At 47.7% G+C, this 17,702-nt stretch overlaps 1 protein-coding gene across 3 annotated transcripts in view; it reads right to left on the bottom strand.

Moving 5' to 3' along the window:
- SPAAR (small regulatory polypeptide of amino acid response) overlaps nucleotides 1–17,702 on the bottom strand; it is a 48,013-nt gene that overhangs the window by 16,680 nt on the left and 13,631 nt on the right. The window contains exons 1-2 of one of the 3 annotated variants that reach the window (XR_006549990.2): nucleotides 17,381–17,583; nucleotides 15,287–16,908 (exon numbers count right to left, since the gene is read on the bottom strand). Coding sequence is in view for 2 of the 3 variants with exons in the window: in XM_025281711.3 (XP_025137496.1) it covers nucleotides 16,341–16,568 (228 nt within the window). In the remaining variant the exon portion in view is untranslated. Of the gene's footprint in view, nucleotides 1–15,194; nucleotides 16,909–17,380; nucleotides 17,584–17,702 lie in introns of those variants that run through there. The other 2 variants (XM_025281711.3, XM_044940041.2) reach the window with 2 other exon arrangements.

Below are 17,702 nucleotides of genomic sequence, written 5' to 3'. Positions count from 1 at the left end.
GGAAGCAACAGTTAGAACTGGACATGAAACAACAGACTGGTTCCAAATAGGAAAGGAGTATGTCAAGGCTGTATACTGTCACCCTGCTTATTTAACTTATATGCAGAGTACATCATGAGAAATGCTGGGCTGGAGGAAGCACAAGTTGGAATCAAGATTGCCGGGAGAAATAGCAATAACCTCAGATATGCAGATGACACCACCCTTATGGCAGAAAGTGAAGAAGAACTAAAAAGCCTCTTGATGAAAGTGAAAGAGGAGAGTGAAAAAGTTGGCTTAGAGCTCAAAATTCAGAAAACTAAGATCATGGCATCCAGTCCCATCACTTCATGGCAAATAGATGGAGAAACAGTAGAAACAGTGAGAGACTTTATTTTGTGGGGGGGCTCCAAAATCACTGCAGATGGTGACTGCAGCCATGAAATTAAAAGATGCTTGTTCCTTGGAAGAAAAGTTAAAAAAAAGAAAAAATCTAGACCGCATATTAAAAAGCAGAGACTTTCCTTTGCCAACAAAGCTAGGTAAAGCTATGGTTTTTCCAGTAGTCATGTATGGATGTGAGAGTTGCCCTATAAAGAAAGCTTAGTGCCGAAGAATTGATGCTTTTGAACTGTGGTATTGGAGAAGACTCTTAAAAGTCCCTTGGACTGCAAGGAGATCAAACCAGTCCATCCTAAAGGAAATCAGTCCTGAATATTCATTGGAGGGACTGATGCTGAAGCTGAAATTGCAATACTTTGGCCACCTGATGCGAAGAACTAACTCATTTGAAAAGACCCTGATGCTGGGAAAGATTGAAGGCAGGAGGAGAAGGGGACAACAGAGGGTGAGATGGTTGGATGGCATTACCGACTCAGTGCATATGAGTTTGAGTAAACTCCAGGAGTTGGCGATGGACAGGGAGGCCTGGTGTGCTGCAGTCCATGGGGTCGCAAAAGAGTCAGACACGACTGAGAGACTGCACAGAACTGAAAGAAAGTAGATCCTATTTCTGGATTCTCTATTTGCACAGAAATTATTTAGCTGCTGTAAGTACCGGAGAGGGCAATGGCAACTCACTCCAGTACTCTTGCCTGGGGAATCCCATTGACGGAGGAGCCTGGTGGGCTGCTGTCCATGGGGTCGCGAAGAGTCGGACACGACTGATGTGGCGTTAGCAGCAGCGGTAGTAGCTGCTGTAAGTACACAAGAGTTCCATCTAGTGGCCACTAGGATGAACTACAGCTCCTTGAAAGGTCAAGTCAGAGTCATTTCATCCATCTTGCGGGTTACCCGATTTCCAGATTTCACAGAAATTTTATTTATTTTTAATGGCGACTTACATGGAGTTGTTGAGGTTTTCTATTTTTTGTTGAGTTATGATGTTAAACAACAACAATAACAAATATTACTTACTATTTAACAACAAGAAGATAGATAAAACATAGTCTCAGAATAAATGAAATGTACTTCAAATTGCAAATTGAAAACGTACCACATTGTCTTTCCTTTCTTAATAGGAAAATGAGACCTGGAAAACTTTATGGACAGGTACCAATGTACAGCTTGGTAATTGGGAACTGCTGCTCAGTTGATAAATTCTTTCTTCAACATCCTCCGCTTCAGTATTCCCAGCACTGGAGACGTGCCCCCCTCCACTACCTCCTTCCAGCCCTAGTAGGTAGGAGATTTCTCTTTAGGTAAGAGTTAAATTGGCAGCCTTAACCCATAGGTCCTGATTTTGGTCCCGGGAAGTCTCCATGAAAAAGCGTAAACCGTTTTTTATTTTGATGTGTGAAAGTGGCTCTCTGATCCCCAGTGTTCACTTCCCATGATCTCATTCCTAGGCTGAATCCCCTTGTTCCCTCAGCCAGTATTTACACCCTAAGCTGGCAGAGCAATAAAGTACATTCTAAGCCTTCTAGGAGTCTGGTTCCTACAAAGTGAAGATTACAGACATTCCCGAAAAGATCCCGGGAAAGATTAGAAATCAGAAGACTAACCAATTCAGAGCTGTAGAGAAGTCTACTTATTCACCAACCTTCTTGGCAGACAGGCAGTAGGCACCTGGGGCTACAGTATCTTATATTACAAAGAGTATCATTTGTAGGTGGAGGTCAACTCTCCTCCTCCATGCCTTCTGAATCACTGAATAATGCTGAGTTCTTTCATGGATCACACTCCATTACTGACCTTCCTAAGCTTCTTGCCAGTGGTCTGTGCTTTCACTAGGAACAGATGGGTTAGTCTGCCGTTTAATTTGTTCTAGCTGTGAGTGATCAAAAGAGAAGACTAGTGCGCCCTGCCTATTTAAGGACATTTTCCAGACATTGCCCCCCACTCCTGTTGGCCATTTCTAGCTCCAAGGGAGGCTGTGTTGTTGTTGTTGTTGATCTAATAATAAGAATGAAGGGGAAAACGGAGGATGGAGACAACCGGCTATGTTGACAGCTAGCTTGTGCCACATGTGCGAGACCAGACAGAGGTCAAATGATCACTAATCAATCCTAGTGGTCAGCCATTCTGTAAAATCACTATACTTAACATCACATTGTATAGGACTCCACACCTAAAATCCCCTAAAACAAGATGGATGACAGTGACCAGTGGGCAAAATTGGGATCAATGAAAATACATCCAGGAGAATCATGATCATTCAAGCAAATGGACTGTTTTAACTCAGACCTACTGGTTTAGTGCTTCTCTGCAGGAATTCCTTCCCAGCATTTCTCAGACATGTAATGTGTTTCCAGAGCCTGAAAACCCTAATAAAAATAAGTTAAGAAATCTAGAAGCCTGGGAAACTATTCCCCTGTGAGAATTAAAACTTAATGATCAACATAGAGCTGTCACTAGTTCAAAGGAATCCACTGATAACATATCAAAAGCAAGAGTAGAAAACACTGAAACATGGATTGGAAAAGTAAGGTTGACAGCTCCTGAACAGAACGGGAGCAGGAAGGAGGGAAGTGGTCACAATCCAATCGGTCTGGCCTGTAGCTGTTGCCACCTTAGAAGCAGTGATGTTGTGCAGCAGGCACACAAAGGAAAGAGAGAGTGCGTCAGCCAGCTAAGAGCATCTTTTTCTGTCTTTTAGCCACGTCACATCAATAGCTCAAAATTGACCCTGGTGGGAATATTTATACCTCCCCTCCTCAGAAACTGGCAAAAGCTACATATCAGGACGTCCCTCCCTGCCCTGCAGAGGGTTGACTTACCAGCACACACTGGTTATAAGTGTATGTTTGTAGCCTGGTCTGTTTCTAACAGTAAGTCATTTCTATAAATAAAATAAATATTGGTAAGTTCATACACATAGGATACTTATACAAATCCTAAGAGTGGTGTCAGAAAAAACAACAAACTTTGGAAGCAGTGTGTTGGCATTTGCCTCATATTGGCAGTTTCAACAAGTGATTCTGTGTGGTTCTATTAAAGTTGCTAGCAGTTCTGAACACTCATGCCATTTGAAAACTTTCCAGTAACGACTGCTGTCTTTTCCAAATATTGCAGTATTCACCATAGGCTACAGTTCCTTGTAAATACTTAACAGATGAGCTGCAAAAAGAAAAAGATGTGATTGTTGCTATAGGACACACAAACACGAAATCAGAAAATGCTCCAAAATCTGAATTGGCAAGAGCGATATTTTTTTTGGAAAACTAAGGACTGGATTTATTTGCTCAGTATGCGTTTTACTTTCAGTAAAGTAAGGACAACCAGACAGGGGATCTCCAATCAGGCCCAGATAGCAGCCACCAGCAAGAGAAATATTGAATTCAATGGCAAAATCAAGACTAGGGCAAGCAAACCAATATATATATATAGTCCATTTATATATAAAGGAAATGAGCTTCTGTGAAGCAACATGTACCCTCTAGGACACCCACCTTGAAGATGTTTGCATGCTCAGTGAGTGTTAGTCGCTCAGTCGTGTCTGAATCTTTGCAACTCCATGGACTATAGCCCGTCAGGCTCCTCTGTCCATGAAATTCTCCAGGCCAGAATACTGGAGTGGGTTGCCATTTCCTTCTCCAGGGAATCTTCCTGACCCAGGTCTTCTGCATTGCAGGCAGATGCTTTACTGTCTGAGCTATGGTCACTAGCGTAGAAGGGAAGATGTTTGGGACATTCTTAATTCAGCCAACATCAATGCAAAACGAAAGTTTCCTACATCTGGAATATTTGTCACAAAGCAATGATCAAGACTATCTTTAACTCTTTTTTTTAAGTTGGAACAATTGATTCTTCATTTTTTTTTTATGTTCTATTTTCTTCCTTTTTAAAATATTTATTTATTTGGCTGTGCCAGGTCTTAGTTACGGCATGCAGGATCTTTTAATTGTGTCATGGGAATCCTTACTTCCCCAACTAGAGATGGAACCCAGTAACCAACCCTGCATTGGAAATTTGGAGTCTTACCCACTGGACCACCAAGAAAGACCCTATAGTTCATTTTTCAAATGATAACTTTCAAATATCAAATATTTGCAGTATTCTATTTCAATTTTAAGTGATTTTATTTGGCCTTTATTGAGGGTTAACACTCCTTTCCTCTTCAGTTCAGTTCAGTCGCTCAGTCATGTCCGACTCTTTGCGACCTCATGAATTGCAGCATGCCAGGCCTCCCTGTCCATCACCAACTCCCGGAGTTCACTCAGACTCAAGTCCATTGAGTCAGTGATGCCATCCAGCCATCTCATCCTCTGTCATCCCCTTCTCCTCCTGCCCCCAATCCCTCTCAGCATCAGAGTCTTTTCCAATGAGTCAACTCTTGGCCATCAGGTGGCCAAAGTACTGGAGTTTCAGCTTTAGCATCATTCCTTCCAAAGAACACCCAGGGCTGATCTCCTTTAGAAAGGACTGGTTGGATCTCCTTGCAGTCCAAGGGACTCTCAAGAGTCTTCTCCAACACCACAGTTCAAAAGCATCAATTCTTCGGCGCTCAGCTTTCTTCACAGTCCAAATTTCACATCCATACATGACTACTGGAAAAACCATAGCCTTGACTAGACGGACCTTTGTTGGCAAAGTAATGTCTCTGCTTTTGAATATGCTATCTAGGTTGGTCATAACTTTTCTTCCAAGGAGTAAGCGTCTTTTAATTTCATGGCTGCATTCACCATCTGCAGTGATTTTGGAGCCCCAAAAAATAAAGTCTGACACTGTTTCCACTGTTTCCCTATCTATTTCCCATGAAGTGATGGGACCAGATGCCATGATCTTCCTTTTCTGTTCGTTTTAACATTAGCTTTAAGCCAACTTTTTCACTCTCCTCTTTCACTTTCATCAAGGGGCTTTTTAGTTCCTCTTCACTATATATCCAGTGTCTGTATTAGATAGAGAACATTTTCCCATGTTATTGAAACAATCTTGTCATAATATATTGATTCATAATCTTGAGAAACTATAAAACCATGTTATTTACTGAAAACTTCTGAAACTTTCAGCATCATTCTATCACAGAAAATTATTCAGTATTTATTATCATGGTCACTCATTATTAAAAGCAGGTAAGTAATTGTTATGAATAATGCATAATAACTCATGATTTCAGAAATTCTCGAGGATTCCTGAAAATTCCAGTTTGTCACTCCTGACCGTTGAGCATTAGTGTCAGCTGGGAATTTGGAAACATTATCCTGGATCATTGACTTTCAAACTTTTTGAAGCAGCAGAACTTTTGCTTTTTTTTAATCAAGCAAAATTTATCTTGGAAATCAAAAGTATAAAAGAGATAAAAATGAAACTGGCTGAAAGAGACGGAAGAATAAGATCTGATTCTGTCCTAAATTCTACAACCAAATGGCTGAAAGACTTGGGATTCATCACTTTGGTGTCTCGAGGTCTTTGTTTCCTCATCTGTAAACTGCAGTCGATACCGCTCCACGAGGTCCCCGGGCATATTGTTGGAGACAGTCGCGACAGTGCTGCAGAAGAGCTCTATGATCCAGGGACACCGAGCATCAGATGCTGCACAGATAGAGGACTTGCACGCACCTGATCCAGTCCTTGTGTTGCGAGCCCAAGGGGAGAGCAAGGACCCCAGACTCCATGTGCCCCTCCGCCTCCCCTCGGCTGCTTTCCTAGGACTGTCTCTGCTGGTGTCCCTCCCTTTTAAGGACTGCGACTTCAAGATGTAAAGCAGACCTTAGTGTGGGATCAAGCAGCGAAACACAGAAATGTTTATTCCTCACATAAAAGCTATGAATTATAAAAAGGGAAGTTTGAATTTTGAAGAATTTCTAAGTTCACCAAAATGGGGGCCAGAAAATTGTATTGGGTTGGCCAAAAAATCTGTCCAGGGTTTTCTGTAACATGGGATGGAAACCTGAATGGACTTTTCGTCCAACTCAATATTTCAGCCTGGAATTGCCATGCAATGTAGAGAAATGTCAGTTCCCTCACAGAACCTCAGATCACAAGTCTGTAAAAGGCCGGGAGGGCTCGGGTGACCACTTTTCCACTCACAGGATTCGTGCTGCCTTGTTCCCCAGCTATGCTCACATACAAAAAGAAATCAATTTTGTCCATGCATGTCCAGAGTGTTCCTGCTAAGTGGAGCCCCACCATTCCTCTGCCCAGAGAGCTCTTTTTTGCAAATAATAAGGATCAGAGTAAAGTTTGCTTTTCTTAACCTTTGTACTATCTTTTAAAAAAATAATGTTACATGGAATGAAAAACAAGACAGGCTTGTTAAAACAAGTTCAAACAACCCAGAATATTATAAAGTAAACAGTGTTTCCTGCTCCCTCCAAGCCTATCCCCAGTGGTTATCATATCCTTCCAGACTTTTCTCTGTGTTTATACAAACATACAAACATATGTGTAATTTAGGAGTTTTTTGGTTTTTTTCCCTTAGGAAGAAAGGATATTTGTTTCTTTGCTCCCCTTTTCTTCTTATAAGAACCTTCTATAACTTACTTTTATTTCTCTATTTATAATAGGCAGTTTCCAAGTCAGTACATTTTGTAAGGACTATTATCCCATTTTGTGGCTTTGTTTATATTAATATAGGCGTACCTGGTGGCTCAGGGGGTAAAGAATCTGCCTGCAATGCAGGAGACCCGGGTTCAATCCCTGGGTTGGGAAGATCTCCTGGAGAAGGGAATAGCAACCCACTCCACTATTCTTGCCTGGAGAATTCCTTGGACAGAGGAATCTGGTGGGCTACAATCCATGGGGTTGCAAAGAGACAGACACGACTGAGTGACTTTCAATCCCTCACTTATATTCATATATTTCTCTGTTGATTGTCCTTGTTAGCATGCTTCACTGTTTCCACAGGATAGGAGTGGGATTCCCGGGGGTGCACAGCACATAATACCTAGCGCAACCTGGCAGTCACCACGATGTCCCTCTCACCCCGCTCATTTGAGAAGCATGATTTCTGTCTTCTCATCCTTTTCTCTAAAGTAGTCCATCCCATCTACGCCTGGAGCCCAGCAGCCTTCTTCAGCTCTAATACCTGTGAGGGAGGAAGGCAGCAGGGCAAAAGAATGACCTCAACTAGCTCCAAGATGGTGGATCTGACCTTGAGCCTCAGTACACTCGCTGTCGCATATCGGCACACCCCAGACACCATGATGGTTCCAAGGACGACTACACAAGGTCAGAACGTGGGCACTGACCCAATTCCTGGAAATCCCCACCCCTTCCCCCAAATAGCTGGAATATTCCTCCCACTCATTAGCCTATATAATTGCCTGCACACTCAGTTGCTTCTGCCGCTGCTGCTGCTAAGTTGCTTCAGTCGTGTCCGACTCTGTGTGACCCCATAGACAGCAGCCCACCAGGCTCCTCTGTCCCTGGGATTCTCAAGGCAAGAATACTGGAGTGGGTTGTCATTTCCTTTTCCAATGCATGCATGCATGCTAAGTCGCTTCAATCGTGTCCAACTCTGTGTGACCCTATGGACAGCAGCCCACCAGGCTCTTATGTCCAAAGGATTCTCTAGGCAAGAATACTGGAGTGGGTTGCCATGCCTTTCTCCAGGGGATCTTCCTGACCCAGGGATCAAACCTGAGTCTCTTATGTCTCCTGCCTTGGCCAGCGTGTTCTTTACCAGTAGCACCACCTGGGAAGCCCAGCCTATATCATTACCCACCCCTATAAAAAATGACAACCCGATACCCGGGTGCCTCTCTTGCCTTCCCAGGTGGCCCACACTCTGTCTATGGAGTGTGTTTCTTCCCTCAATAAATCTTCTTTCTCATTACTATGGCTTGCTCTTGAATGCTTTCCTGTGTGAACCAAGAACCCACATTTGACAGCCATCCCAGGGACTTGGTCAGACGTGACCTGGGATGTGACCATCTTCTTTCGCCCCACTCTCATTCCTGAAACACTTGGGACTCTAGGAGGGAGTCTGTTTCCTTGTCTTTTCCTTTCCAACTTCTAGAGGCTGTCCTCATTCCTTAGCTGGTGGCCCCCTTCCATCTTGGGGTCTTTTTCATATCACATCACTCTGACCTGATTTTCAGACTTCCCTCTTCCACGGTTAAGGACCATTTTAATTTCACTGGGCCCATGTGGATAACCCAGAATAATCTTATTTTAAGGGCAACTAATTAGCAACTGTAATTCCATCAGCAACTGTAATTCCCTTTTCCAGGTATATGAGCAAGGAGATCAAACCAGTCAATCCTAAAGGAAATCAACCCTGAATATTCATTGGAAGGACTGATGCTGAAGCTGAAGCTCCAATACTTTGGCCACCTGATGCAAAGAGCCAACTCTTTGGAAAAGAATCTGATGCTGGGAAAGCTTAAGGGCAAGAGGAGAAGGGGGCAGCAGAGGATGAGATGGCTGGATGGCATCGTCGACTCAATGGACGTGAGTTTGAGCAAACTCCAGGAGATGGTGAAGGACAGGGAAACCTGGAGTGCTACAGTCCACAGGGTCACAAAGAGTCAGACTCGACTGAGCAACTGAACAACTGGGGCAGCCCCTCCCAGCAGTGGGCCCTCTTATCTCCCTATACAGCAAGGTGGGGAGGAGCCAGGAGGGGGCAGGGGTGGGGAGCTGCCTTGGCAAGTTCACAGCCTTGCCTGAACTGGAGACCTGGGATCAGGATCCATGTGCTATTTCAGGAGGCAGAAGGTAGGTAGGTATCCAGCCAAGGCTCCGCTGAGTCCCAGGATGCTCCCTCTACCCTCCCAAACCCACCTAAATGCCCCTCTCAGTCCCTGAAGTTCCTGCAGTCACCCTCACATCCAGATCCCAGAGTTTTCTAGAAACTTAACAACCATCCCCCTACTCCTCTGCCTTGTCTACCTCAACCATGTGAATTAGGCAGAATGTGTCTGTGTGTCTGTCTGTCCTGAGAATTTGTCACCATTATATGTCTGTGTTTGATTGGGTTTTTATATCTCCTTCTCAGATTGAAGTTGGTTCACTTTTTAACTTAGAAAAATTAATTTTGTTCTTTTCCTTTGTTGGTTTCTTGCTTTTTCTTATTCAAAAGCAAACCACTGATCACAGGAAATACAGATAGACAAAAAGGAAAAACCTGAAACACATAAGCAGCCCCACCAACCGGAGACAATCACTAGTTAGCACCTGGGCATGTCACTATCCACGCATTCTTCTTTGCATCCAAGTGTATTTTAACAGGAATTGAATTTTACCACAGGGCACATTTATAGTTCTTTAATCCCCTCCACTTTTTACTTACTGATGCCCTTTCATGGTAATGGGTTTAAATTTACCTCATTGTTTTTATACCTGCCTAGTGTCTGATGTGTCTCTGCTAGGATTTGTCCCACCAGCCTCCTCTGATTGGTATTTGAGCCCACTCCTAACTTTCACTCTTACAAATGCACTGGATGAATGCATCTGAGAGTGTGTGTGTGTGTGTGTGTGTAGCCGTGTCTGTCTTTTCAAGTGTCATGTCCTGAGGGGAGCAGGAATTGGCAGCGCACAATGACCCTTTTCAATTCCTTGGAACAAGTGGTTTCCTTTAAGGAAGGTACTTTTCCGGAAAACATGTTATTTCAGGGACTCCTGATTCCAGAATCCAGTGTGTTCCAGAGAGAAACACCAGGCTGGTGGCGGGCCAGGATTGTGGAGGAAGGGCGGGGGGTCGGGTCGGGGGGTGGGAGCAGGGGCTCCTGACAGCTGGGTTTCCAGGCTCTTCCCTCTCTGGTACAACCTCTAGACAAGGGGATAAGACTCTCACCTCCTCTACACCTGGCTGGAGCCCAGCTAGCGAGTGGTGGGGGCAGAGAGGAGACAGAGTTGGGTGGAGCAGAGCAGGGTTCTCTGGCTCTTTGTCCTGGGGCAGACCTGGGCACGGAGAGACACAGTCCATACGGCAGGGAGGCCATGGCGGGGCAGCCCGGGGCTCAGGTCGGTTAACCTGGAAGTCCAACCTTCAGCAGAGTTATCTGGGGTGAGGTTTTGTGGGCTGCCCCTTTAAAGTGTATATGGCAAAGACTGCATCCTCTTCAAAGACAGATCCAGGTGGGGCATGTGCGTGCAAGGCTTTTGTCCAGGAAAACCCAGGGTAAATCCAATCCCTGGTGTTCCTGCCTTCCCTTCATCCTAAAGATATGAAATGGATCGGGGGAGAGTTCCAGCCCCGTTTACAGAGAGGGCAGGTTAGCTTTGTGCCTGCAGGTTCCAGCAGCACTGGGAGGCACTGTTCAAGAGCACCCCACAGTGGGGACTCAGGTCTCTCAACTATAAAATGGAAATGTTGGGATCAGCCCTGGGATTTCTTTGGAAGGAATGATGCTAAAGCTGAAACTCCAGTATTTTGGCCACCTCATGCGAAGAGTTGACTCATTGGAAAAGATTCTGATGCTGGGAGGGATTGGGGGCAAGAGGAGAAGGGGACGACAGAGGATGAGATGGCTGGATGGCATCACTGACTCGATGGACGTGAGTCTCAGTGAACTCCGGGAGTTGGTGATGGACAGGGAGGCCTGGCGTGCTGCGATTCATGGGGTCACAAAGAGTCGGACACGACTGAGCGACTGATCTGATCTGATCTGATCTGCTGCTGGAAAAGATGCTCATCACAGCGTTTACTATGATCACAGTGAGCATCGAAGAGAGGTTGGATAAAAAGCATAACACCTGGTACCCAGTAAGAGTCCAATAAATAGGAAAAAATCACTGCAGACAGTGACTGCAGCCATGAAATTAAAAGACACTTGCTCCTTGGAAGGAAAGCTATGACAAACCCAGACACCATATTAAAAAAGTAGAGACATCACTTTGCCGACAAAAGTCCATAGAGTCAAAGCTATGGTTTTTCCATTAATCATGTATGGATGTGAGAGTTGGGCCATAAAGAAGGCTGAGCACTGAAGAACTGATGCTTTTGAATTGTGGTGTTGGAGAAGACTCTTGAGAGTCCCTTGGACTTCAGGGAGATCAAACCAGTCAATCCTAAAGGAAATCAACCCTGAATGTTCACTGGACGGACTGATGCTGAAGCGCACCTGATGCAAAGAGACAACTCATTGGAAAAGACCCTGATGCAGGGAAAGATTGAAGGCAAAAAGAGAAGGGAGCAACAGAGGATGAGATGGTTGGATGACATCATCGACTCAATGAATGTGAGTTTGATCAAATGCCAGGAGATAGTGAAGGACAGGGAAGCCTGGCGTGCTGCAGTGCATGAGGTTGCAAAATGTCAGACACGACTGAGTGACTGAACAACAACAAGTAACTGAATGAACAGAGAGAATGCTGCATTTGGAGACTAAGAGACGGGGGTTCAAATGCAGCTCTGCCCAGGTTTCCAGGTGACCTTGAGCAGCCCCTTCCCTTGCTGCCACAGGTAAACACTCCCAGCCTTGCCAGCCTCTTGGTACCAGCTTTAGCTTCTGTCCTTACACTGCCGTCTCCTCTGTCTCCAGAGGTGCTTCATGCTGGCCTGTTACAGAGTTCCCCACCCCCTTCTTACATGATGGGCTGCCCTGGGTGAAAGGGCAGAGCACTTCAGGCCAACACACACCACAACATAAATACACACCACACAACACGCACACATGCACAACATACATACCACACAACATGTACACTCACACCATACAACATACACACAGAGATGCCACACACATACTCCACACATGAGAACAGCAGGACGGCTGCTCCTCTCTGCTGTGGGTCATCAGTCCAGGCTCTCCTTGACCTCAGGTCCCCAAACCCATCTCTGAGCAGATGCTCCTGCTTCACTGAGTAACAAACCGTCTGGCATGATGCCCTCATCTCCCTCCTCCCCCACCACACACACAACATGAGCGTTTACCCGTACTCTTGAGCATCTTTTCCAGCAGCATTCCCTTGCCCCTACTTGCCTGACTCCTTGACTCCCACCCCACCCCTTCCGTGGGGCTCCTCCTTGCTGACAATTGTCACTGTCTCCCTCTGCAATCCTTCTCCTTCAGGTCTTCCGCATGCTCAACCTCCCTCCCCTGCTTAAAAACACCAATAATAAACTCTCCTTCAAGGCCATGCCCCTCAGGCCACAATACATCGCCCTTCTTCCCTTCAGATTATCTTCAGTCCTTATCCTCTGCTGACTCAGCTCCCACTGACTCCACTGCCCCTGAGCACACACACACGTGAACACACACACACCTGAACACACACACACACTGCAGACATGTGTACACATGCACACTGCCCATAGGGCTGCTCCCTTCACTCCACTCAAGCTGTTCTCACCAAGGTCATTGTCAACAGTCCATTGCAAAATCGGAGGCCTCTTCCGGATGCTCACCTTCACCTCCCTGATGCTTCAACCAGTTAACCCCCCTCTCTGAGAACCACTCCCTCCTTCGTAGGATTGTCAGATAAAATATGGACACCCCAGTTCAATTTGAGCCTCAGATCAGATCAGATCAGATCAGTCGCTCAGTCGTGTCCGACTCTTTGTGACCCCATGAATTGCAGCACGCCAGGCCTCCCTGTCCATCACCAACTCTTGGAGTTCACTGAGACTCACGTCCATCGAGTCAGTGATGCCATCCAGCCATCTCATCCTCTGTCGTCCCCTTCTCCTCCTGCCCCCAATCCCTCCCAGCATCAGAGTCTTTTCCAATGAGTCAACTCTTTGCATGAGGTGGCCAAAGTACTGGAGTTTCAGCTTTAGCATCATTCCTTCCAAAGCAATCCCAGGGCTGATCTCCCTCAGAATGGACTGGTTAGTGTAAGTATATCCCCAGTACTGCCTGGGACGTGTGTATACTAAAAATTATTTGTTGTCTACCTGAAATTAAAATTATCCAGATGCCCTATATTTTTATTTGCTACATCTGGAACCCTACTCCCAAACTTCCTGCCCCCTTCTCTAGCTTCTCCTCCTGGTCCCCTCTCCCTCTTGTCAGCCTGCTCCAGGGTGCTGGCCTGACTGCCTGCCTTTCTCAAATGCCCTGCTTTCCTGGGACATCCTCTCCCTAGCCCTCAGCTCCACCTCCATGCAGTGCTGGCCACCCTCTGAGTCTCCCAGGACCTTTCCTCCAGCTCTTACTGCAGAAGCCACCACTCCCCTGTAGCAACGGCAGGTTGCAGTGCCCATCGTGTGTGCTGGGGAAGACTTCTCCTGCCCAGACTGACAAGCCAGGCTGCCTCTTTGTTGCCTTCGCTTGCCCAGAAACATACTGGACAAGTGTGGTAATAAGGGGTTCCCACAGGAGCTGGCTGTGTTTCGTCTCCTGGCCCCCACTCAGTCTGACCCCCTAGGCCCTGCCGCACACATTCTCTGAATCTCCAATCCTGCCAGTCCCTCTGGGGGGCCCTCCTCCAAACTCTTCTTGTTGAAGTGCCTACTTTTCTTCAAGTCCAACTCAAAGATCACCTCCTCCTGGGTTCCCCGGGGACTCCCAGCTCTCTCTCCCCTGAGCACCCTTGTCCAGATGACTAAACTGGGTGTTCATCGACTGCTGAGACTGGGTCTTGGTGACTTTCACATTCCCTGGGTGGGGCCTGGTGCACAGTCGGTGCTCAGCCAGTGTTTATTGAATGGAGGGGTGAATGAGTGATGGAATGAATGAATGAATGCATGAGTAGGTAAGGAAGTAAGGCTCAGCAAGTAGGTGGAGTAAATGGACAGATGGACAGATGCGTGGGTAGGTGGGTGGATGAGTGAGTGAGCACATGAGAACTTGGGGCTTGACAGACTGCCCGCCCACAGAGCGAGGCTGTCCCCTCACCATTGCTTGTTCTCAGAGCTGAGTCCAGCCTATAGACCCTTCCTCCATGGACTCAGGGAAGAATGTGACCACACCACACAGAGGCAAAGCCCTGGACCCAGGGTCCTGACACTTGGGTCCAGCTGAAGGTGCTGGACCTGTAGCAGAGCTAACTCTGCTTGAGGACAGAGAGAGGCTGAGGCCCACTCTTGTCTCCTCCCAGGCCTTGTACCACCAGCTCTGCCCACCTGGAGCTCCTGCGCCCGGTGTTTCTCTCTGCCTGGACATGCTCACCCAACTCTGAGAACAGGCCACTGCTGAGCTCCTGTGGAGACGTGCCACACAGGACACCTCCAAGGAAGGACTTCAGGGCCAGCCTCTGCTCCAGAGCCACTTTGCCTGAGGTCAAACCTCAGGGGGTGGGGGCACCCAGAGAAGAGCAAAGATGGGGGGATATTAAGGGCCTGCATCATCTTTGACTCCTTCCTCTATCTAATCCTGCTTCCCCCTCCTTCCCCTCACAGCTGTGATCCCTATAAACATCTCACACCCCAAACTCTGTCTGGGCTTCGCTTTCAGAGAACGTGAACTGAACAGTTCATTCCACTCTGCTGAGGCCCTCCGGGTCCTCCCTGTAGCGCTCCACATGCATCTGTGAAGGCTCTGCTTGCGGGATCTAGGGTCCAGAGAGACCGATACAGGGTCCTTAGGCGCTCCGGGCCCTCCCTGTGCTGTGCCTCTCCCCTTGCCATACTCACCCCTCTCCACCAGCCTGACTCTCTCCCTGGATCCTTACACCTCTGCACGTTCACAGCCCCAAGCATCTCTCTCTGCGAGTCCTTCTATGGCAGCCACATGGCCAGGGTGGCCCATCCAGGCACCCTCAGGGACCAGACCTCCTCTCTAGGTCAGTCCTGCTCCCTTCAACGGCAGGTCCTGGGAGAGTCATTCCTTCAGTGCTGGATGGAGACATGAGTCAGGAGACTCAATTCTGCATCCTTCAAACAATTTGCTAAATATGGTCTGGCATGCATTTCATGGGTACAGAGAAAACGGCTCTTCCATAAATAAAAGCAGAACATCTCTTTATTTGTGATGCAAACAAGAGCTTTGTTACATACTGTCAATATAATATAACATTTTAACTTATTTGAAATTACCTTTCAGTTGGTGATTTTTCCATCATTCTTGAGTGATGCAAGTCACAGTCTCTAAGAATAGAAGTGACCCATAAGAACATAGAAACAAAGTCTCATGCAAATATGTTTCAAAGTCTTCTTTCTGGCTTTCCTATTAATAAAACATCTGGTACTTTCTGTGACATTTTTTCTTTCTGTTTCCTTTTGTGGTTTCCCAGCCCTGATTCTTGGGAGACCCATAAAAGGATATGCATTTCAATTATAAAATGAATCGCCAGTTCCCAGGAAGCAGCCCTTTGGTTTCAGAATTTCAGGGCAGATTTCAGGTAACAGGTAGGAGGCAGGTCTCAGAAGTGGGCTCTGCAGTATGTGCGCAGGCAAGTAGCAAAATGAACTTGAGAGATAAAAAGTGGTTTCTAAAACTGTCCACTTGAGGGCGCTGCTTCCTCTGGTGGCAATAGAACCAGTTTCACAGGAACAACTTGAGATAATCAACACTCTCTTCACAATAAAGTCCAGTGATATTTCACTGCACCTTGTAGATCAGAAGAGCTGACCCACCATGCCATCCAATATTGCCTGGTCACTCACTCTCGACCTCTCGTAAGCCCCACCCTGTGGGTAGGGTCCAGCTGAACTCTCAAGGGTCAGAGCTGACTCCTACCTGGTCCCATCACCATAGATCTCCCAGGCTGGAGGGCATGGCAAACCAGGATAGGATGGGCCAGGAGTCTGCTGGATACAGGCTGGATGGGACAGAAATGCCAGGCTGGATGAGTGGATCACCAGAGAAGGCTTGCTGGGGGAAGAGGAATCTGACCAGCAGCAGAGGAAATCTTGGGCTTTCCTGGTGGCTTCATGGTAAAGAATCCGCCTGCTAATACAGGAGACTTGGGTTCAGTCCCTGGGTCAAGAAGATCCCCTGGAGAAGAGAATGGCTACCCATTCCAGTATTCTTGCCTGGAGAATTCCACGGACAGCGGAACCTGGCAGGCTACGATCCATGGGGTCACAAAGAGTTGGACACGACTGAGCGACTAAACAACAAGAGCAAATCCTGGGGGGCTGGTAGATTTCACATGAAGGTCCAGAAGTCCCAGGCACCTGCCACTGGCTGAGCATGGTGATCTGGCCCAGTGAAGAGAGAAGGCTCCTGGCGAAATGTGGCTACTGTGAAGCTGGGGCTTGGGGTGCCCTGAGGATCCTGGCTTCTTGAGTCACAGCTGAAGCAGCAGAGGACACAGGTGATGGCCACGGTGACCACGAATAGCACAGCCGCCACTCCGATCACTGCTGTTTCCATGGCCCCGTATGGCCACTAACCCCCTGAGCAACCCAGGCTGTGTTTTGGACCTCACTCGCTCCCCATCTGAAGCGGGGAGCTGCTGGTGATGGCAGGTACCCTTGCTCCTCCGGCTGCTCTCCCTGTGGTCTTCTAAGGAGATACTGGTCTGAGGCCCTGGCTGGTACCCACTCTGGGCCGTTGGGCACCCCACATGGCTCTATTCCGACCTTACTGGGTCTCTGTCACTGTTTTCTCAGCCTTGGGCCAGGCTTCCAAGAGCCGTGGGCAACCCCACTGGCAGCTCTGGAAGAAGCGCTGTCCTGAAAGACGTAAGCTCAAGACTTCTTGGATGCAGAAGCTGGAAGGAAAGCGCAGAAATCTTTGTTCAGAGGGAGTCCCGCTCAGCCCTCTGGTGACGCCTACGGATTTCAGGAGTGTTTGTACACTCGGACAAAAGACAAAACACTCCTCCTCCTGTGGATCCGGGAGGAGCCCAGGCTCCTCCCTTGGAGGAACCTTAGATCAGTCCTTGAATCAGCCCCACTGCTGACTCTCGAACCTCTCCCCCGAAGGAGGGGAGGAGGCAATGTCAGCTCTGAATCAGACACAGGGTCACCACGAGCGCCCTTCTCATTGGCCTCCTTTTCTGCACATACTGGAAGAGTGCTGTTTAGATGGGGCAGGTCACTCTCCGGGTGGGATACCTGAGCCCTTCAGTAACTCCTGTGGGCTCCTTAGTCCCATCCTCTGCTCCAGCCCCGCCCCCCCGCCCCCCCAACTTGCTGCCTGCTCGTGCCTGCTGCTCACGCTCGGGTGCTGTGAAAACTTACCCCGGGCTTCCAGAGGGGCAGCTGTGGCTGTATGCAGTGCCGGGGTCTCCTGACCTGATGGCTACCCCAGGGCCCAGGCCATGGAACGCTCATCCCTGGGTGCCTCAGCCTTGGTGCTGCCTGGGACGAAGCTCTGAGATGTCTGAGCAGCTGTGAGCACTTCCTGAATTCCTTCCTCCAATTGTGAGTGAGGGCCCAGGACCTGCACAGCTGCCGGCCCCCTTGGTCACTGCACTCACCCCACCCCGCATGTACACCCATGTCACTCCAGCCCTGCCCCCTGCCAGCATCTCTGCTTCACTGGGTCAGGGGAGCAGAGGTG

The sequence above is a fragment of the Bubalus bubalis genome, chromosome 3 (genome assembly GCF_019923935.1).
Source record: "Bubalus bubalis isolate 160015118507 breed Murrah chromosome 3, NDDB_SH_1, whole genome shotgun sequence".
In the NCBI taxonomy this organism is placed as follows: domain Eukaryota; kingdom Metazoa; phylum Chordata; class Mammalia; order Artiodactyla; family Bovidae; genus Bubalus; species Bubalus bubalis.
The sequence above is the reverse complement of the archived record's forward strand: the minus strand, read 5'-3'. Positions and strand labels throughout refer to the sequence as shown.